The sequence below is a fragment of the Bufo gargarizans genome, chromosome 6 (genome assembly GCF_014858855.1).
Source record: "Bufo gargarizans isolate SCDJY-AF-19 chromosome 6, ASM1485885v1, whole genome shotgun sequence".
Taxonomy (NCBI): Eukaryota; Metazoa; Chordata; class Amphibia; order Anura; family Bufonidae; genus Bufo; species Bufo gargarizans.
In genome coordinates this window covers 265,709,436-265,728,570 of record NC_058085.1, presented here as the reverse complement: position 1 = coordinate 265,728,570, position 19,135 = coordinate 265,709,436, and the positions used below count along the sequence as shown (strand labels likewise).

Below are 19,135 nucleotides of genomic sequence, written 5' to 3'. Positions count from 1 at the left end.
TTTTTATCAATGTGAAAATCGCAATGTAAAATTCTCTTACTGCCCATGCAAAAAAGGGGCGTGGCCTAGTTTAGCAACTGTTTTCAAACTACCCGAAGTTTGAGGAGATTGGAAAACATGGTTGGCAGCAATTTTCACGACAGTGAGGAAGAACTCCTGATCACTGTAAGTAATTTGACATTACAGCAGTGTATTTGATTACATTTCACATGAATGTCAGAAAAATCGCTTTATATGCAGATAGATGTGAATGTTTTTTCGCAATACATACAACTTCACATTTTATCAGGTCTAAGTAGATATTAATGATTGGTGCACTAAGTATTGTTGTGACATCACAGCACTATGTCTGTAGCATGTATGTATGGAAATATCTCTCACATGCACATTGCACATCCAATTTCCTGCCACACACTATGTACCCCCCCCCCCCCCCACACACACACACACACACACACAAACACAGTCTATAGATTAGAGTTTGTGTCCTGTTGGTCAGGACTCTGGAGAAGCTTTCTTTGTCTTACCGCCAGTATTTGCTGGTTCATTTAGAGTTGCCCAGGGTGCACCATGGGGAGGCGAACCAGCTGTACACCCCATACCGTACCGTAACTTCACTAGACAGATACTTCTGGCCAATAGAGACGGCCTTGCGGTTCACCCGGCGGTCAGTTTGCGGCAAACTTTGCTCGTTCGCGGTTTGCCGAACGGGCAAACATATGGTGATGTCTGCAGAAGCCATATTCTTTTACATTGTGAAGAACTTTGACCCATGACACATCCATCAGGTGGTACAGGACAGCCAATTGAGACGTTTCAGCACATGGACATACCACCTACCTTATAAAAAAAAAAAAACTGATCTGGCCGCCATTTTATATTCAGTCTTTTGCCAGTGTAGGGAAAGGTTGCTGTGTGGAGCAGGGACAGACTGTTACGCACAACAAACACTAGCTAATAGGGCCACAAAAGTTCCTTTTAAGGAATGGTATAGGTGTGCTATCGATAGGTGTGACTTACTGAGGGGTGTGATATACTTATAATATACTTTCTAACATAGATAGTATATTATAGTGCATTTGTATTGTGCAGCAGTTGTGTGCGTTTCTGCTGCGATACTGCAGCTATACAGAGGAGCAAACGCTCTTGGAACAAATAATTTCAACTGGTGTGATATACCAGTTGCCCCCCCACAAAAAAAGTGATTGAGGCAGGTGTGTTATATACCAATAATATACTTTTAATATAGTGCATTTGGGTAGTGCAGCATTTGTTTGCGGTTTTGCAGCGTTAACGCAGCTACACAGAGTGACAGACACTATTAGAACAAATAATTTCTACTGGTGTGATATACCAGTTGCCCCCCCCAAAAAAGTGATTGAGGCAGGAGTGTGATATACCAATAATATACTTTCTGTATAGTGCATTTGGGTAGTGCAGCAATTGTTTGCGGTTTTAGTGCATTACCGCAGCTACACAGAGTGACAAACGCTATGAGAACAAATAGTTTCTACTGATGTGATATACCAGTTGCCCCCCAAAAAAGTGATTGAAGCAGGGGTGTGATATGCCAATAATATACTTTCTATATAGTGGTTTTGGTGCGTTACCACAGCTACACAGAGTGACACATGCTATTGAAACAAATCATTTCTATTGGTGTGATTTACCAGTTGCCCCCCAAAAAACTGATTGAAGCAGGGGTGTGATATACCAATAATCTACTTTCTATATTGTGCATTTGCATAGTGCAACATTTGTTTGCGGTTTTGGTGCGTTACCGCAGCTACACAGAGTGACAAAAGCTATTAGAACAAATAATTTCTACTGGTGTGATATACCAGTTCTCCCCCCCCCCCCCAAAAAAAAAATTTGATTGAGGCAGGGGTGTTATATACCAATAATATACTTTCTATATAGTGCATTTGGGTAGTGCAGCATTTGTTTGCGGTTTTGGTGCGTTACCGCAGCTACACAGAGTGACAAATGTTATTAGAACAAATCATTTCTACTGGTGTTATATACCAGTTGTCCACCCAAAAAGTGATTGAGGCAGGGGTGTGATATACCAATAACATACTTTCTGTGTAGTGCATTTTGGTAGTGCAGCATTTGTTTGCAGTTTTGCTGCATTACCGCAGCTACACAGAGTGACAAGCGCTATTGGAACTGTAACATAGCAAGGGGTTTTGTTTGGGAAGGCAGGTATTTTCCTCCCAACATGGGCGGCTGGGCTGATTTCCAACCAGGTAAGATTAAATACCAGACCGGAGTTTAAGTGCCAGTCCGGTTTTTTGGCAGCTACACAGAGTGACAAACGCTATTGTAACAATTAATTTCTGCTGGTGTGATATACCAGTTGCTCCCACAAAAAAACTGATTGAAGCAGGGGTGTTAAATACCAATAATATACTTTCTATATAGTGCATTTGGGTAGTGCAGCATTTGTTTACGGTTTTTTGGCAGCTACACAAAGTGACAAACGCTATTGGAACAAAAAATTTCTATTGGTGCGATTTACCAGTTGCCCCCCCCCAGAAAAGAGATTGAGGCAGGGGTCTGATATACCTCCTTCCACAAATACTGCTGTTCTATAGGGACTTTTGTCACAGGGGTCATTTAGAAAATGACAGGCAGAGGAGGCAGGCCATTCCAGCAGGGGTGGTAGGAGTCATGTAGGTGCATCAGACCGGTGCCTAAGTGGGAAGTTGCAGATGGTGCGTGCGATTACGTCAAACGCCGCACCACACTTGGTTGAGTGGCTCACTCAGCCTTCCGCTTCTGCTCCCTCCTCATTCTCTCTATCTGCACCCTCTTTACTCTTTGCTGTGTGCACCCCCAAAGACACCACCAACATATCCCCTCCGCTCGAGTCTGTTCCAAGAATTTACTGATGCACTGCTATTCTTGGCATCGGATCAGGAAGAGGACGTATTAATGGTCGCCACCCAGCAGTCTGACGAACCAGATCAGCCCAAGGAGGGTGGTCCCCGCTGTTGCTGCCTACTCCGAGATCTCTAATATCAGTGGTGGTGAAGGTGACGATGATGACGTGTTGATGGACGTCACGTGGGCTCCCACAAGAGAGGAAAAGGAGGGGAGTTCAGAGGGAGAGACAGAGCAGCAGATAGGGAGGAAAAGGAGGAGAAGCAGACAGAACTTACAGTGCACAGGAGGCAAAAAGCAGACTGCTAATGTATCTGGAACGAGCCATCCACCATGCACGTCACATCTGGTGCTCCCAGGATGCCGGCACATGGCTCTGCAGTGTAGGTTTTTTTAACGTGCCTACTGCTGACAATAGTATTGCCATCTGCAGCCTGTGCTGTCAATGCATAAGTTGCGGTAAGCCCAACACTCACCTAGGGGCGACCACCTTAAGAAGGCACCTGGCCTCCCATCACCGAGCCCAGGGGGAGCAACACCGTCAGAACCCACAAAGCCACACTCCCGGCTCTCCATGTCTGCCTCTTCTCCTTCTCTCTCCACCTATTTGTCCTCCACTCCACCTTCCACCATGCCATTGTCATCTGGCAAAATGCAGGCTTCCGTGGACCAAATGTTCAAGCGTAAAATGATGATGACGTCGGATAACCCTCTTGCCCAACAGCTGACTGCTGGCTTGTCGGAACTGATAGCCCGCCAACTACTGCCGTATAAACTGGTAAACTCGGAGGCCTTTAGAAAATTTCCCCGGAAGGAAATCTCCTAGAAGGGCATCCTAGAAGGGCATCCCAGAGCTATATGGCCGCGTTCAGCAGCAAGTAAATGTATCTATGGCACACAGTGTCGGTGCCAACATCTGACCACAGACACCTGGTCTAGCAAATACTCACAGCACCTGGTCTAGCCCACTGGGTGAACCTTCTGACAGCCGTCAAGCATGCAACTCGTGGCATCCGTGTGGATTTAGTGTTACCGCCACGGATTGCATGCAGGCCTGCCTCTTCTTCTCCATCCTCCGTCTCCTCCTTGGCTGACTTCTCCTTTTCCACTGCTACCGCCTCTTCCACTGCGCCCCCCAAGCTCCCCAGAACCTGTTTGACATGCCAGGTGAGACGTTGCCATGCTGTGCTTCGGCTGTTGTGCCTGGAAGCCAAGAGCCACACTGGTCCTGCACTCCTTTCAGCTTTGCGTTCAAAGGCCGATCAGTGGCTAATCTCGCTCAATTTGACAGTTGGTAAAGTGGTGTGCGACAACGGTACCAATCTGCTGAGTCGTGCAGCGATTCGTTGTCAAATACCCCGGTGTCCAGGATGTCTTGCGGCCGGCCAGGAAAATCTCTGGCCATTTTAGAAGATCTTACACGGCCATGGCTCACCTTGCTGATGTTCAGCGGCGACACCACTTGCCCGTCAGACGTCTGATTTGTGACTGCCCCACGCGCTGGAACTCCACCTTGTATATGCTTGATAGGCTGCTCCAGCAGAAACTTGCAGTTAGTGACTACCTGTATGAACTCTGCAGCAGGACAGGTTCGGGGAGCTTGTTTTTTTCCAGTGGCTGCTCATGCGCGACTAATGCAGATTTCTGCAGCCATTTGATGAGATCACCAAACTGGTCAGTCACAGCCAGGGTGCCATCAGTGACTTCGTACCTTACGCCTTCTTTTTGGGGCATGCATTATGTTGTGTTATTGATCAAGCCGTCGAGTAGCAGGAGCTGGAAGATGAGGAAGTCGCAATGCTGGATGAATTCCCAGGGGGGGTAGTCCATCTGAGACAAGTCAACAGGAGTCTGAAGAGGAGTCAGAGGAGGATGGTGCCGGGGCAGAGGAGGAGCAAGAAGAGCATGCTTTAAACTTTTCTGGGATCCCTGGTGTTTTCCGTGGCTGGGGGGAGGAGACCGAGGACGACATTATCCTGGACGATGAGCAGGAGCCAGGCCACTTTACCGCTTCCAGTTTAGTGAAAATGGGGGCCTTCATGCTCCAGTGTTTGAAGACGGACCCCCATATAAAAAGCATAAAGGGCAAGGATCACTACTGGGTGGCAACATACTTAGACCCCCGGTACAAACACAAAATGGTGGACATGTTACCAGCATCACAGAGGGCTGTCAGAATCCAGCACTTCCAGACCTTGTTTCGAGAAATTCTGTATTCTGCTTTAGCGGGCGCTGGAAGAGGAATTTCCACTCACAGAGAAACAGTTGCTGGTACCAATCCAACAGCGCATACAAGAATAGGGCGGTTTGAAGATGTGTTGGTCACTTCGGATATGAGATGATTCTTGCAGCCAACCCATCGACAGCCGCCCTCCGGATCCAGCCTCAGGGAATGCCTAGACCGACAGGTCATCCAGTAGTCCAGAAGTTCCTCGCTTCTCAGAGCATCTACATCGGCCGATAACCCGATGTGGACGCTCTGAAAAGCGAGGAACCCCTGGACTACTGGATGTGCAAGCTTGACCTGTGGCCAGAGCTGGCACAATTTGCCATTGAACTGTTGGTTTGCCCCTCGACCAGTGTCCTGTCCGAAAGGATGTTTAGCTCAGCAGGGGGGATCGTGACCGATAAGCACACTCTCCAGCTCACGACAGTGTAGACTACCTTACATTTCTAAAAATGAATGAGGCATGGCTCTCGGAGGAATTCCACATTCGACGAGTTGAGTCGACCACATTTAATTGAATTTTCTCATGACAGCCCACAAATATCTGCCACCACCCAGAACAATTAATGGTCTTTCTCTTAGGTATATACAGCGACATAAAAGTCCTTTTCTGTCCTGTAAATGCCTAATGTTTTTGGCCTCGTAGGAATTCAACACCTGTGACGACCACGTGTTTCTATTATCATTAGAATTTTTTTCAAGAGGGGGGATTTCGTTAGCCATGTTTTTAATCCAATTTTATATTTTTAGTTCTATTAAACATATGTATTTGACCTGTATTTGTACTGGCATTCAGTAAAATTGATATCTATTGACCATCTAATAGACCTCCAGCCACATAATCAATTGATCTTTTCTGTACGGTGAATGCATAATTTTTGGGGCTTGTAGTCCACTGGCCTGCTGTAAAATTGAAATGCAATGACTGTGTAATCTAACTCCAGCCACATACTTACTTGTTCTTTTCTATACGGTAAATCAATAATTGTTGGGGTCTCTGAGGAATTCAACACCAGTGACGAACACGTGTTATCGAATTTCAACTATTATCATTAGTTTTTTTTTTTCAAGAGGGGGGATTTTGTTAGCCATGTTTTTAATCCAATTTTATATTTTTAGTTCTTTTAAACATATGTATTTGACCTGTATTTCTAATGGCCTGCAGTAAAATTGATATCCATTGACCGCATAATGTACCTCTAGCCACATAATCAGCATTTCTTTTGTGTCAGGTAATTTTTTTTTTAAGGCTCGTACTCCCGTGGCCTAAAATAAAAATTTTCTAGGCTCCGACAGTGCACATTTCAGAGAATTTCCCTTTAAGATGCATAAAAATGTACCCTGATTAAGATACATATATTTTGTTGGAATTTTTGTCATTGATCCTCCTCTAGTATGTCACTGTCCATGTTTTGAGACTATTTATGTGCTTATACTAAGTATTTGGTGGCTGCAAATATGAGCTAAAGGTTTTTCAGGTTCGCCTGCCGTTAAAGTGAACTTGCGGTTCGCGAACATTTGATTGCGTTCGCGCGATTGCTAACCGTCCCGGTCGATGTTCATCCATCACTACTGGCCATTATCCGATTGCTCAGACCCCACACACATACAATCTCAATACAATCCGATCTTATAACGGTAACATTAAATCTTATATTTCCCCTTCAAAAACTAAAATATTTTTTGATGTTTTGCTGAGGACATTATTTTGAATACTTGTATTAAAAAAAAAAATGGGATTATATGCTTGCATCTTTATCCTGCAGTGCATTTTGGAGCAGGGCTATGACAGGACCAGGGTCCTGTCTGAGAACCAGAGGATCGTGAGGGGGATCCGTTTTGAGATATGGAGGAAGTTCAATGGCAGGCACACTAAGATGGCCTTACTAAAGAAATGGTCCGATCTGAAAAGGAGAAACTATGAGCGGATCAGAGAGATCTGTGACAGAATATGCCCAGGTACAATACTTACATTACCTTTGTATCTCTCGCCAACACTCTGTAATGGATATATACAGTTATGCAAATAAGTATTTAATCCCTTTGCAAATGATTACTTAGTACCTGGTGTGACACGTAGCAAATCAGCAGGTCACATCCTACATATCTACCTTGCCATGAGTATGTATATATATTTATAGACACAGCGAGGTACAGATGTATGATGTAACAGGCGGATTTTGTGCGTTTCACATACACATATATATATATATATATATATATATATATATGTGTGTGTGTGGGTGTGGGTGTGTATACATAAACTGCAATCATCATTTTGAATTCCAGTAAAAGGCCCAGTCCATCATTACATTAGATACATCCCACAATTAATTTGCATTTGTTATGAGTTGTTTGTCTAAATTCTGAACATTGTGTGATTACAGGGGTTCCCGTTCCTTCCGTCCACCGCAGGCCTTTGACAGAGGATCTGGCTGTGCTGGTGTTGTCCGCCGAGGAGGAAGAGGGAGAGCAGGCCGGACCCTCCCAGCAGTTGCAGCATGAGGCGCCAGCCCCACATGATGTGGGTGAAGAGGTGGAGGTGGAATAGGCTGGACCCTCCCAGCAGCCAGATTCCCCCCACCCCCCCGGTTCTGATGACGATTAAGAGGAGGAGGATGTCACCAGCCCCCACCAGGAGGCTAAATATGTGTACATAGCAATATAATTCTGTATCCATGCCACTTAATCTGAATTGCAAGTAATTTTAATATTTTTTTTTATCCTAACAGTACTGATTATTATTTATTTTTTTATGATGCAGATGCAGCAGGAACATGAAGCCAGCATGCACGAGATGCTGAGGCTGATGTGCAAGCAGATGCGGAAGATGGAGGCACTGCACCTCAAACAGATGCAAGAGTTGTTGGAACTTCAAGACCAAGTTGCCATAGAGTCATGTTTGTAAATAAATCTTTTTTTTTTTGTTGTAACGTGTGCTTCCGTTTTTTTATATTGTTTTGTTTTTGTGTCATTTTGAATGATAAGTTTGCAGTAAGGCCTCTTTAGTCCAGTGTCAAACTCGTCAGGATCAAGACAGACAGTAGCAGCAGCAGGTAAATGGTAACGGTGTAGTATAAGGCCTACACATAGCTGTGTCAAAATAATCAGGACAGACAGCAGCAGCATCATGTAAATGGTAACGGGGTAGTATAAAACCTAAACATAGCTTGGCTAAAATCATCAGGACAGACAGCAGCAGGTAAATGGTAATGGTGTAGTATAAGGCCTACACTTAGCTCGGCCAAAGTCATCAGGACATTTTTCCTTAACTTAAAGAATATGAATTTCTTTGACAAGTCCACAAACAGCAGCATGTAGATCAGGCATGTCCAAACTGCGGCCCTCCAGCTGTTGCAAAACTACAACTCCCAACACGTCTGGATAGCTTACAGCTATTAGGGCATGCTGGGAGTTGTAGTTTTGCAACAGCTGGAGGGCCGCAGTTTGGACATGCCTGATGTAGATGGTAACGGGGTAGAATAAAACCTAAACATAGCTTGGCCAAAATCATCAGGACAGACAGCAGCAGCATGTAAATGGTGATGGGGGTAGTATAAGACCTACACATAGTTCAGCCAAAATCATCAGGACGTTTTTCCTTAACCTAAAGGATATGAATTTCTATGTCAAGTCTACAAAGCAGCAGCATGTAAATGGTATAACACATAGCTTGGCCAAACTCAGTAGGACAGAGAGCAGCAGGTAAGTGGTAACGGCGTAGTATAAGGCCTACACATAGCTGGGCCAAACTCAGTCAGAACAGACAGGAGACAGTTCTTTGTTTGTAGCAGGAATATGTTTACAGGAATGGGCCCCCACCTCTGACAGCAGCAGGTTATTTGTCTACAGCAGGAATGTGTCCCCATGCATACAAATTTCAATATATTTCTTTGACAATTTTTATTCCAAAGGATTTTTTAGATTGTAAAGCCCACAAGAAATAAAAAAATAAAATTTATATAAATGTATGTATATATATATATATATATATATATGTAATAAAAAAATAGATGAGCAGCACACTGATCAAAGATGGTGCAATTCCTTAAATTGGATTGCGGACTTTGATCCAGCTGAGTATATGTAGAAAAAGAATCCAAGTTTGTAGTCTGTTTTGAAGGCACCATGTGTTCTCGAGTTACATAGAACTGCAGGTAAACTTACCCAACATAACGAATGCAGCTATGCTTCATCTTTGTGAAGATGCACCCTGTCGCTGACAGCGTGATCCAGGGACAGTGATACATTCTGCACAATGTGCTGGTGTAGGGCAGGGATGCCGATCCTGGCGAAGAAATGGCTGCTGGGGACACGCCGTTCGGGTTGGACCTGCTCCAACATCTGCCAGAATGGATTGCAGTCCACAATATTGAAGGGCAGCAGATGTTGGGCAATAACCCTTGCCAGGAGCACATTTAGTGAATGCACACATCGGTCCCCGGGGGCGTAGGCCATGGTGCCTTGTAATGCGTCGGTGACGGCCGGCTGGCGCTGGATGGCAGTGGAGGCGATAGAGGAGGGTGCAGAGGTCTGGCTGCCGGTGCCAATACGTTTAGGAGAGGGAGTGGGAATGCATTGTTGTATGGGTGTGGGGTGGCTGCAGTACAGTGGCAGGAGCTTCTGTAACCCGGGCACTGCTACTGGCCCTGCTGCGACCACCCTGACTCTGGTCCCACTCGTGCAGGTGGTTGACTTTCAGGTGCTGGGTAAGGGCAGTGGTACCCAGCCAAGCAACAGACCTCCCTCTCCTCACCCTCAGTGTGAAGTAAGCCCAAACAGGCGACTTACGTACCAACCTCCTGTCAGATGGGGCAGTGCTGGCTTGCACCTGTTCGGGCTCCGTGCACACAGGTGGAGCCAGGCACCTGCTGCAGCCTCCCCCTGCTGTCATTACCAGTCAAGCCCCGCGCCACTGGGCTCCATGGTGACCTGGCACACCGTTTGCCTTGGGTGCCTACCTTCCTCATCAGTGCTGCTGTCACCTGACAAGGAAGGTGGCACCCATTCTAGGTCACCCTTCTCTTCCTCCCCTGTAATGTCAGACCCAAGGTGATTGACTGAGGGGAACAGCAGACGTGGAGCCCCTGACCTGGCTCTGCTGTCCCCTCGCTGATGCCTGGGTCTGACTAGGTGAGGGGGTTCTGTGGCTAAAACCACCCGCATAAGTTGGAAGGGATTTCGCTGGGGTACTGATGGGCGGTACCCCCTCCTCCTCCTCCATCGCTTCCAAAAGGTCCTGAGCGTCTGGACCAAGATCTCAATGTCGCTGTCAAACAGCATCAGGGATGAGTCTTGGGGGCTGAGGCTGGTCCTGCAGGAGGTGGAGAGCTGCTGCTGCTCAGAGTCGGGGCAGAGGACTCCGTGCCACTGGCTTGTGTCACGAATGACATAACTGCCTCGGAGTCCTGAGATGAAATGGGGCGGCAGCCAAGCCCAGAAAATTAACAGATAAGGTGGACGCCCCTGGCACCTGTGCCCGCCGTTCCGTGTGTAGAGGAGCGGCCCCATGCTGGTAGCGGTCCAGCACTGGAACCAACTCCCCTACCACGACCACGGCTGCCGGTATGACCACATCCACTCATGATTTGACCACAATGATTTTAAACACCAGAAAAAAAATATAGAAAGAATATAATGAGGGAGTTTGGGATAACTTTGTTGGGTTGGTGGACGATGGGGCAAAACTGAAATAAAATAAACACTAAACCCCAAGACAATGACACAAAAACAGACAGGAAAAGCCTTTATTTATTTTTTTTCACAGACAAAAGACACTGACAATAATCCCTCCCTAGCACACAAAACCCTAAAACAGTGACACTAAAACACGGCAAAATACTTTTTTTTTTTTCACAGACAAAACACGCTGACAATAATCCTAGCACACGAAACCCTTTTTTTTCCCCACAGACTAAACAGACAGCAAACGGCTACACTATACTATATCTCTATCTAACCTACACTACACCCTGCACTGGAATCAGCTAAACTATTAAAGGGAATCTGTCACCTGCTTTTACCATTTTAAGCTGGCACCATCGCTATGTTCACTAAAGTACCTTATTTCCAGCAGTCTTCTTTTTACTTTATTTCATTTTGTAGTTTTGATATAAAAGCGCTTTTTGTGTTATGATAATGAGGCTCCAAGGTGTCCAGGGGGGCGTTTTTTTCACTCTCCGGTGCCCAGTGATGCCCTCCCTGCAGTGCCAAGAACGCCTCCTGATCCTCAAATAACCTCCCACAGCCCGGAAAACGGTTCCGCCCCCCTCCCCACATCATAGTCTACCATATAGTAATGCACCGTCCTTCTTCCTGTCTGCGGCCAGACAACTCGCACAGGCGCAGTACCGCCTGCGGCCTGCGCCTGCGCGATCAATAACCTCCTAAGGGCAACAGCCTCAAAAGTCTCACTGGGCATGCGCCGAGCCCAGTGATGTAACATGAGCGCTGTTGCCCTCAGGACGTTGATCGCGCAGGCCGCAGGCGGTACTGCGCCTGCGCAAGTTTTCTAGCCCTGGCACCTGTGCCCGCCGTTCCGTGTGTAGAGGAGCGGCCCCATGCTGGTAGCGGTCCAGCACTGGAACCAACTCCCCTACCACGACCACGGCTGCCGGTATGACCACATCCACTCATGATTTGACCACAATGATTTTAAACACCAGAAAAAAAATATAGAAAGAATATAATGAGGGAGTTTGGGATAACTTTGTTGGGTTGGTGGACAATGGGGCAAAACTGAAATAAAATAAACACTAAACCCCAAGACAATGACACAAAAACAGACAGGAAAAGCCTTTATTTATTTTTTTTCACAGACAAAAGACACTGACAATAATCCCTCCCTAGCACACAAAACCCTAAAACAGTGACACTAAAACACGGCAAAATACTTTTTTTTTTTCACAGACAAAACACGCTGACAATAATCCTAGCACACGAAACCCTTTTTTTTCCCCACAGACTAAACAGACAGCAAACGGCTACACTATACTATATCTCTATCTAACCTACACTACACCCTGCACTGGAATCAGCTAAACTATTAAAGGGAATCTGTCACCTGCTTTTACCATTTTAAGCTGGCACCATCGCTATGTTCACTAAAGTACCTTATTTCCAGCAGTCTTCTTTTTACTTTATTTCATTTTGTAGTTTTGATATAAAAGCGCTTTTTGTGTTATGATAATGAGGCTCCAAGGTGTCCAGGGGGGCGTTTTTTTCACTCTCCGGTGCCCAGTGATGCCCTCCCTGCAGTGCCAAGAACGCCTCCTGATCCTCAAATAACCTCCCACAGCCCGGAAAACGGTTCCGCCCCCTCCCCACATCATAGTCTACCATATAGTAATGCACCGTCCTTCTTCCTGTCTGCGGCCAGACAACTCGCACAGGCGCAGTACCGCCTGCGGCCTGCGCCTGCGCGATCAATAACCTCCTAAGGGCAACAGCCTCAAAAGTCTCACTGGGCATGCGCCGAGCCCAGTGATGTAACATGAGCGCTGTTGCCCTCAGGACGTTGATCGCGCAGGCCGGCGGCGGTACTGCGCCTGCGCAAGTTTTCTAGCCGCAGACAGGAAGAAGGACGGGCATTTCTATAAGGTAGACTATGACATGGGGAGGGGGCGGAACCGTTTGCTGGGCTGTGGGAGGTTATTTGAGGATCAGGAGGCGTTCTTGGGCACTGCAGGGGGGCATCACTGGGCACCGGAGAGTGAAAAAACGCCCCTCTAGGCACCTTGCAGCCTCATTAGCATAACATAAAAAGCGCTTTATATCAAAACTACAAAATGAAATTAAGTAAAAAGAAGACTGCTGGAAATAAGGTACTTTAGTGAACATAGCGATGGTGCCAGCTTAAAATGGTAAAAGCAGGTGACAGATTCCCTTAACTAAATAACCTACACTATCTTTTACTATCTGGATTATATATATGACTGAGCTAACTAACTAATGTACCTAACACCCTACACTGGAACCTATCAGCTACACTGTTCGCTAACTAACCTACACTATCTACCATTAACTATCTGGATTATATATATGAGGTATCAAATGTAATATGACACAGCAATTCAGCAAAGTACAGAAATCGCACCCCTCTCTCTCTCACAACTGCATGAAACACCACAAAATGGCTGCTGCGGAGTTTCTTATATAGTGAGGGTTAGGCAACTTTCCTATTGGTTGATAGGGAAGTTTCTAAGCTCTGACAAAGATATTGCAGCCTTCTCATTGGCCCACAAGCTAGAAGCAGGGAGAGATCATGTGTACTGTTAAAAAAAAAGAATATTTGAGATTACGAATATATAGCACTATATTCTAAATATTTGCGAATTCTCAAAGTGCCGATATTCGCTATAAAAATTCACAATACGAATATTTGCGCTCAATACTACTGTCCATCTCTGTGAATTAATGTTAGGCCTGTTGGCATAGAGGGAGCTATCACATGAGGTTGATCAAAATATATTTGCTAAGTGCCTCATATTCATTTATCCGGTGAATATAGCATTAGTTCATATATTCTATGCTTGCAGAGTGCTGTAGCATCATGTTTACTTTTACTTTCTTCTTATATATTGTGATATAGTCCATGCTGGTATAACTTGAGTATCTTTTGTTATACTTCTACTTGTGCATAGTGATATGGGCCCTGCTGGTACTTAAGTATTGTCTACTTTGGTTTTGTAGATTCTGAAGATTTTAAATGAAATTCTGCAGATGCAAAAGAACAGTCAGACTTCTCCTCTGAAAAGATTTGTAAAAAAAAACGCATTTTCTGATGTGATCTTGGAAGGGCTCCTAGAACGCCTGGACAATCTGTCCAACAAATGGGTGAAGTATGCTAAACCATTCACTCCATGGTTTTTAAGATTGATCGCAACCACCCTCTAACCCCATGTGGCTACATATTCAGTTCCCTTTGGAGAATCTACTTCTGCACAGGTCTTTGCTACTAAAGGGGATAAGACCAACCAGGTCTGGGCCTCACCTGTCTAAAAGCCCCATAGCAACTGCATGGTCTGCCTCAGTGGTAAGCCCTTGTCTGAGAGTAGCTCCGACTAAAGTCCCATGTCCCACATTATCTCTACAGAAATGTCAGTTTCATTCCCTCGAAATTTCCATAGTTTCTACATGTTTAAACAGAGAGAGAGAGACAGTATTGTGTGAAACATATTGTACAAAAATTGGTTTGATTACGGTGCTTGTCATTACATTGTTGCTCTTTTATAGGATAGCTAGATGTTAATAAGACATAATTACAAACCAGGAAACAAACTATAAACCGGGCTACGGCAAGATCCTCCTCCCCTACAATGATAACAGTACCTAAAATATTCATGTGGTTTTTGTTTCTCTGGGCAAAGAAATGGTCCTAGAATTAATGAGGCACTGGAGACACAGAGGGGACACTGAAGATCCAGATGTAGAAATTACATTTGTCATGTGGTTAACAATATTGGAGGCAGTAAGACAATGCAGGCTAATTATAAATCCCAGTTGTGTTACTGACCCCCAGTCTCCTGGTGCAGGATGTGAATGTGTTTCTTCCTTTTTCTTTTGTTTACATTGATTTCATTTTATTTATTTTTTGTGACTATTACATTTTTTTCCCCAGTCTTTTTAGCAGCCATCCTAGGTGATATGATGACTTTTGTTGTTATCTTACCTTTTGTCTGGACATCCCAGTGGCATACCTTCAGTGGAGTCAAACCACAAAACTGCTATGGGAGGAGGTGGAAAGGCCCATCACCGAATACCTCCTTCTGTTGAAAAGTTTGTATTTTGACGTAGTTGCCACTAGGTGGAGCTTGGTGCAAAGAGATGGTCATATCTTCCTTTACAGACAATGGTAACTGTATAATCTCCTATTCACTGAGCTCCCACTAGTGGTAGCTCCTGACAGAGAGCTTTGTAATATGTGAAGTGAAGCAGGAGAATATATCTACAGTATGCTTTATGTATTTATGTGCTGTCTAGTGTATATACATTGAGAAATTTTTGAAGTACTGGTTCCACATTTTCCAACGCAGAAGTTGGGCAAAGTGTTAGAGGTGGAGGGTGACTTTTTTATTACAATTTTAAAAAAATGTCTTCTGCTTTAAGCTGTTGTTGCAGTGGTCTGGTTTGGGGTAGCCCCAATGCTACGCTGGGTCTCCCGGACACTGTCGAGGTGTCACCACGTGTTGCTGCTCTCCGGAAGGGATGATAGGACGTGGTGCACGCAATGGGAAATAAGTCCAGAGAGTCAGGGTCTGCAGTAAACCAGGGTGCTTCTTTACTGGAGGAATTTAGATACAAAACAATACAGTCGAGGCATTGGGCTGGCTTCTCCAGTCTACTCCCTGGCAGAAGAAAGGTTTGATGCTGAGGAAAGGCCTGAGCTAGTTTTCCCTCTCTCTCTCTCAGAAGGATGGCATCCTGGTCAAGGGCCCACGGTCTGTAGCTCAGTAGTCTGGGTGGCTCCTTGGTCACAGGGCTGGTGACCCATGATCTGTGACTCAGCATCCCCATTTCAACATGTTCTTCTGGTCACTCATGCAGGCTGGCATGAGTCTTCCTCCCCAAGCACTGTTCCCTAACTGCAGCACACTAGGGGCTCTGACTGCTCTCCTTATACACAGTTTTAGCTAGACTAGTGTAAGGGGTGGAGTGGAGAAACTCAGCACAGACAGATACATTGCAACACTTTCCATTTCTCATAGACTTACATTAGAGCTTCAATGATACTCAATGTCAATGACACAAACGTTTTTCCAGACAAAAACAAGTTTCCAGACATAACAACATAGCTAAGCCAGACAGTCACAAGGTCAGGCTGTCTGATTTTGGTGGTAAACAACGTCTGGCTTGTTCCCTCCAAAACATGGCAGGTGTGGAAAATTACCAGCTTCTCATTTAAAGTCCTAACAGTTTGTTAGTATTCATTATCCCTTTCCACAGACCCTCACAATTACAGTGATAATAAACAGGATATATATCATAACATACATATAAAATGCAGTAACACAGTAATAAACAGTATAAGTCAACCATTTCAAGATAAATAAAGTAAGAAGTTTTAACTTTGCATAGGGGAAATAGGCAAATGTCCCAAAATGTCAAAGTACCCCGTGCTCCAGAGCACTGCACTGTCCTACAAAAAATATTCTACAGTTTTCAAACCAGCATCTGGATTGGAATTATTTTGTAATTGCATGTAATTAAAAATTTTAGCAAAGCCACTGAGTTATACAATTAGATGTATCTGTATAGATCCACCCGCTGTTTATTTTTTTCTTATTTCTTTGTCCTGCTCACTGAAAAGGCCACACCTGCTGAGACACGCCCCTTATCTGCAGCAGAAAAGTCACTCCCCTTGAGCTGTCAGCTTGATATAAATCTAGCAGAGCAATGAATAGGAAGATCTCTAGATCCATGTGAGGTACAGGGCTGGTTCTAGAATTTTTACAAAGAGATTGTCATGTACTATATGATGTCCGATTTTTATTTTTTCCATTAGTCATGGAATAAACCCTTTAATAATAAAAGATTGTTACGCTTTGTGTTCCTTGATGTCTTGAACTGTTTGATGCATGTGTACTGTGAAAATAATGGTGCAGGGGGGTCCATACTAACTGTGAGTGTACGCCCCTGGGACATCCTAATAGAAAATGTTATTATTCCTGTGCTACCTGGTAGAATATAAGAACATTACTTTCTTACTTTTGTTTTGTTTATTTATTTATTTGTTTTTTTTCTTCTTAATTTATATTGCATTGCTTATTGTGTTGTATTTTTAGTAGTCAGAAGAGTTAATTTTACTACACTTTTAGCTGTTTTTGCAGACAACATGGTTATTATTTAGATTCATATGGTGTTGTAAACTTAGTTCAGTAGAACCACCAGTTTGCAAGTATTAGATCCAGAATGATAATAGTTAAACATAAATATATAATACTTGTCTGAAGGAGGTTTGTTGTGTATAGGATCATCACTAGTCTTTAAAAGAGTATTCCAGGATTTTACTATTGATGGCCTATTCTCCTTATAGGCCGTCAATATCTGATCGTTTTGGGGGTCCCGGGTCAACATCCCACACTTGTGCTGATCAGCGGTTCCTGAGTAGCCCCAGATTTGACTTCGCCCATTGTGTAGTGGATTGAGCTGTTTACTGTAGCACTGCTCCCATTTACCTCCTCAGAACAGCAGTACTGAAGAAGAACTAATCAGTGGACTAGCGAGGTGACAGACCCCCGCCAATGACGTATTAATGGCCTATCCTGAGAATAGCACATCAATAGTAAAATCCAGGAATACCCCTCTAAAGTGAACGTCCTCCCTTATACCTGAAAGCTACTTTTAACCTCTATAAAGACAAATTAGGAAATTATTCAGCACAAAATAACCTAAAAATCATATGCCGAAAATGTATTTTCATTTTTTTTTTGTGGGGAACATGGACAATATTTTATATGCATGTTATATGTTTGGTTTTGGAGGTTTATTTGAGTTATTTTATTATGTTGGGCTAAAACAGAAAACAGAAGTACAGAGTTAGGTCTATAGAATTTTCAGTAACTTTTATAATTCTACTTCATTCAGTCTCCCATAATGCATTATGAACTTTTGCATCATGAAATTAATTGAGCAATAAAAATGCAAAATTAAATAAATATATAATACAAAGATTACTTGAACAAATGACTACTTTGGGACTTGATAATTTTAGCACGTTATAATTTTCCTCCCACATTGCACAAAATGCTGGTACCGATCTCTCAGTGACCTTTAAGCTGCTTTTTCCATACAATATATCTGTTAAAAATGCAAAAACACATAGAGCTTTGGGGGATAGTGTATTTGTCTTTGTGGTGCCTGGTGCCATGTAAATAATGTATTTTTCCTGCCTCGTTTTACAGATACCTGGTGAAGGTGAAGAGAGATGAACTCATGTTTTACTGTTCCCAGAAACTGGTGCCAGAAAAAATTTGTGTCAATCTGTCAGATTGTACAGTGAGCGCTGGAATGTATAATTCCATGCCTACATTCTCTGTCCACTGCACTCAAAAGACATATACGTAAGAGCAGAAGAAAATTGTACTGTATATTCATTTATATCAATCAATGAAAAAACTATTATTGTACTATAATAGTGTCTACTAGTGTATATAGTGTCTACTGTCTGTAGACAATAATGTAACTAGTATAATAGTGCCTCATGTATCAGAATATAACTACTGCTACTACTGATATTGCTACCTTTGTACAAAAATATAACTACTGTATATGTTTTTCGATATAAGGACAGCATTGAAGTATTTATATTCTTGTACATAGGAGCAGTTATATAGTAGTTATATTCTTGTACATAGGGGCAGTGTTATAGTAGTTATGTTCTTGTACACATAGAGCAGTAATATAGTAGTTATATTATTGTACATAGGGGCAGTATTATAGTAGTTATGTTATTGAGCATAGTGGGCAGTATAAGGGTCTATTCACACATCTGTGTGTGTTTTGCGGATCCGCGGATCTGCAAAATACGGAAACAAGCAATGTGCGTTTCGCATTTTGCGGACCGCGCATCGCCGGAACTAATAGAATATGCCTATTCTTGTCCGCTATTAGGGACAAGAATAGGACATGTTCTATTTTTTGGGGGGATCGGAATTGCGGACCTGGAAGTGCGGGTCTGCAATTCCGGATCCGGGCCTCACATCGTGCCGCCCCATAGAAATAAATGGGTCCGCGGAACGGAATTGCGGATGTGTGAATGGAGCCTTATAGGAGTTTCAGTATATTTATGAACAGAAAACATTATTATGGTAGTTATATTCTTGTACATAGGGGAAGTACTATAACAGTGCTATAGCAGTTAAACTGCTGTCCCTATGTACAAAAAGATAAGTAGTATAATACTGCTCCCTATGTACAAATATATAACTACTATAACACTGCCACAAATATAACTACTATAATATTGTTCCTATATACAAGAATATAACTACTATAATACTGTCCTTATGTACAGGAATATAA

The 19,135-nt window shown here is 43.7% G+C and overlaps 1 protein-coding gene across 2 annotated transcripts in view; it reads left to right on the top strand.

Annotated features, from left to right (window-relative positions):
• Positions 1 to 19,135, top strand: part of LOC122941457 (formin-like protein 21b) — a 281,089-nt gene that overhangs the window by 123,518 nt on the left and 138,436 nt on the right. The window contains exons 1-3 of one of the 2 annotated variants that reach the window (XM_044298724.1): positions 8,104 to 8,169; positions 13,805 to 13,953; positions 18,016 to 18,174. In XM_044298724.1, the coding sequence (XP_044154659.1) occupies positions 13,835 to 13,953; positions 18,016 to 18,174 (278 nt within the window). In that variant the 5' untranslated portion in view covers positions 8,104 to 8,169; positions 13,805 to 13,834. Of the gene's footprint in view, positions 1 to 8,103; positions 8,170 to 13,804; positions 13,954 to 18,015; positions 18,175 to 19,135 lie in introns of those variants that run through there. The other variant, XM_044298723.1, reaches the window with a different exon arrangement.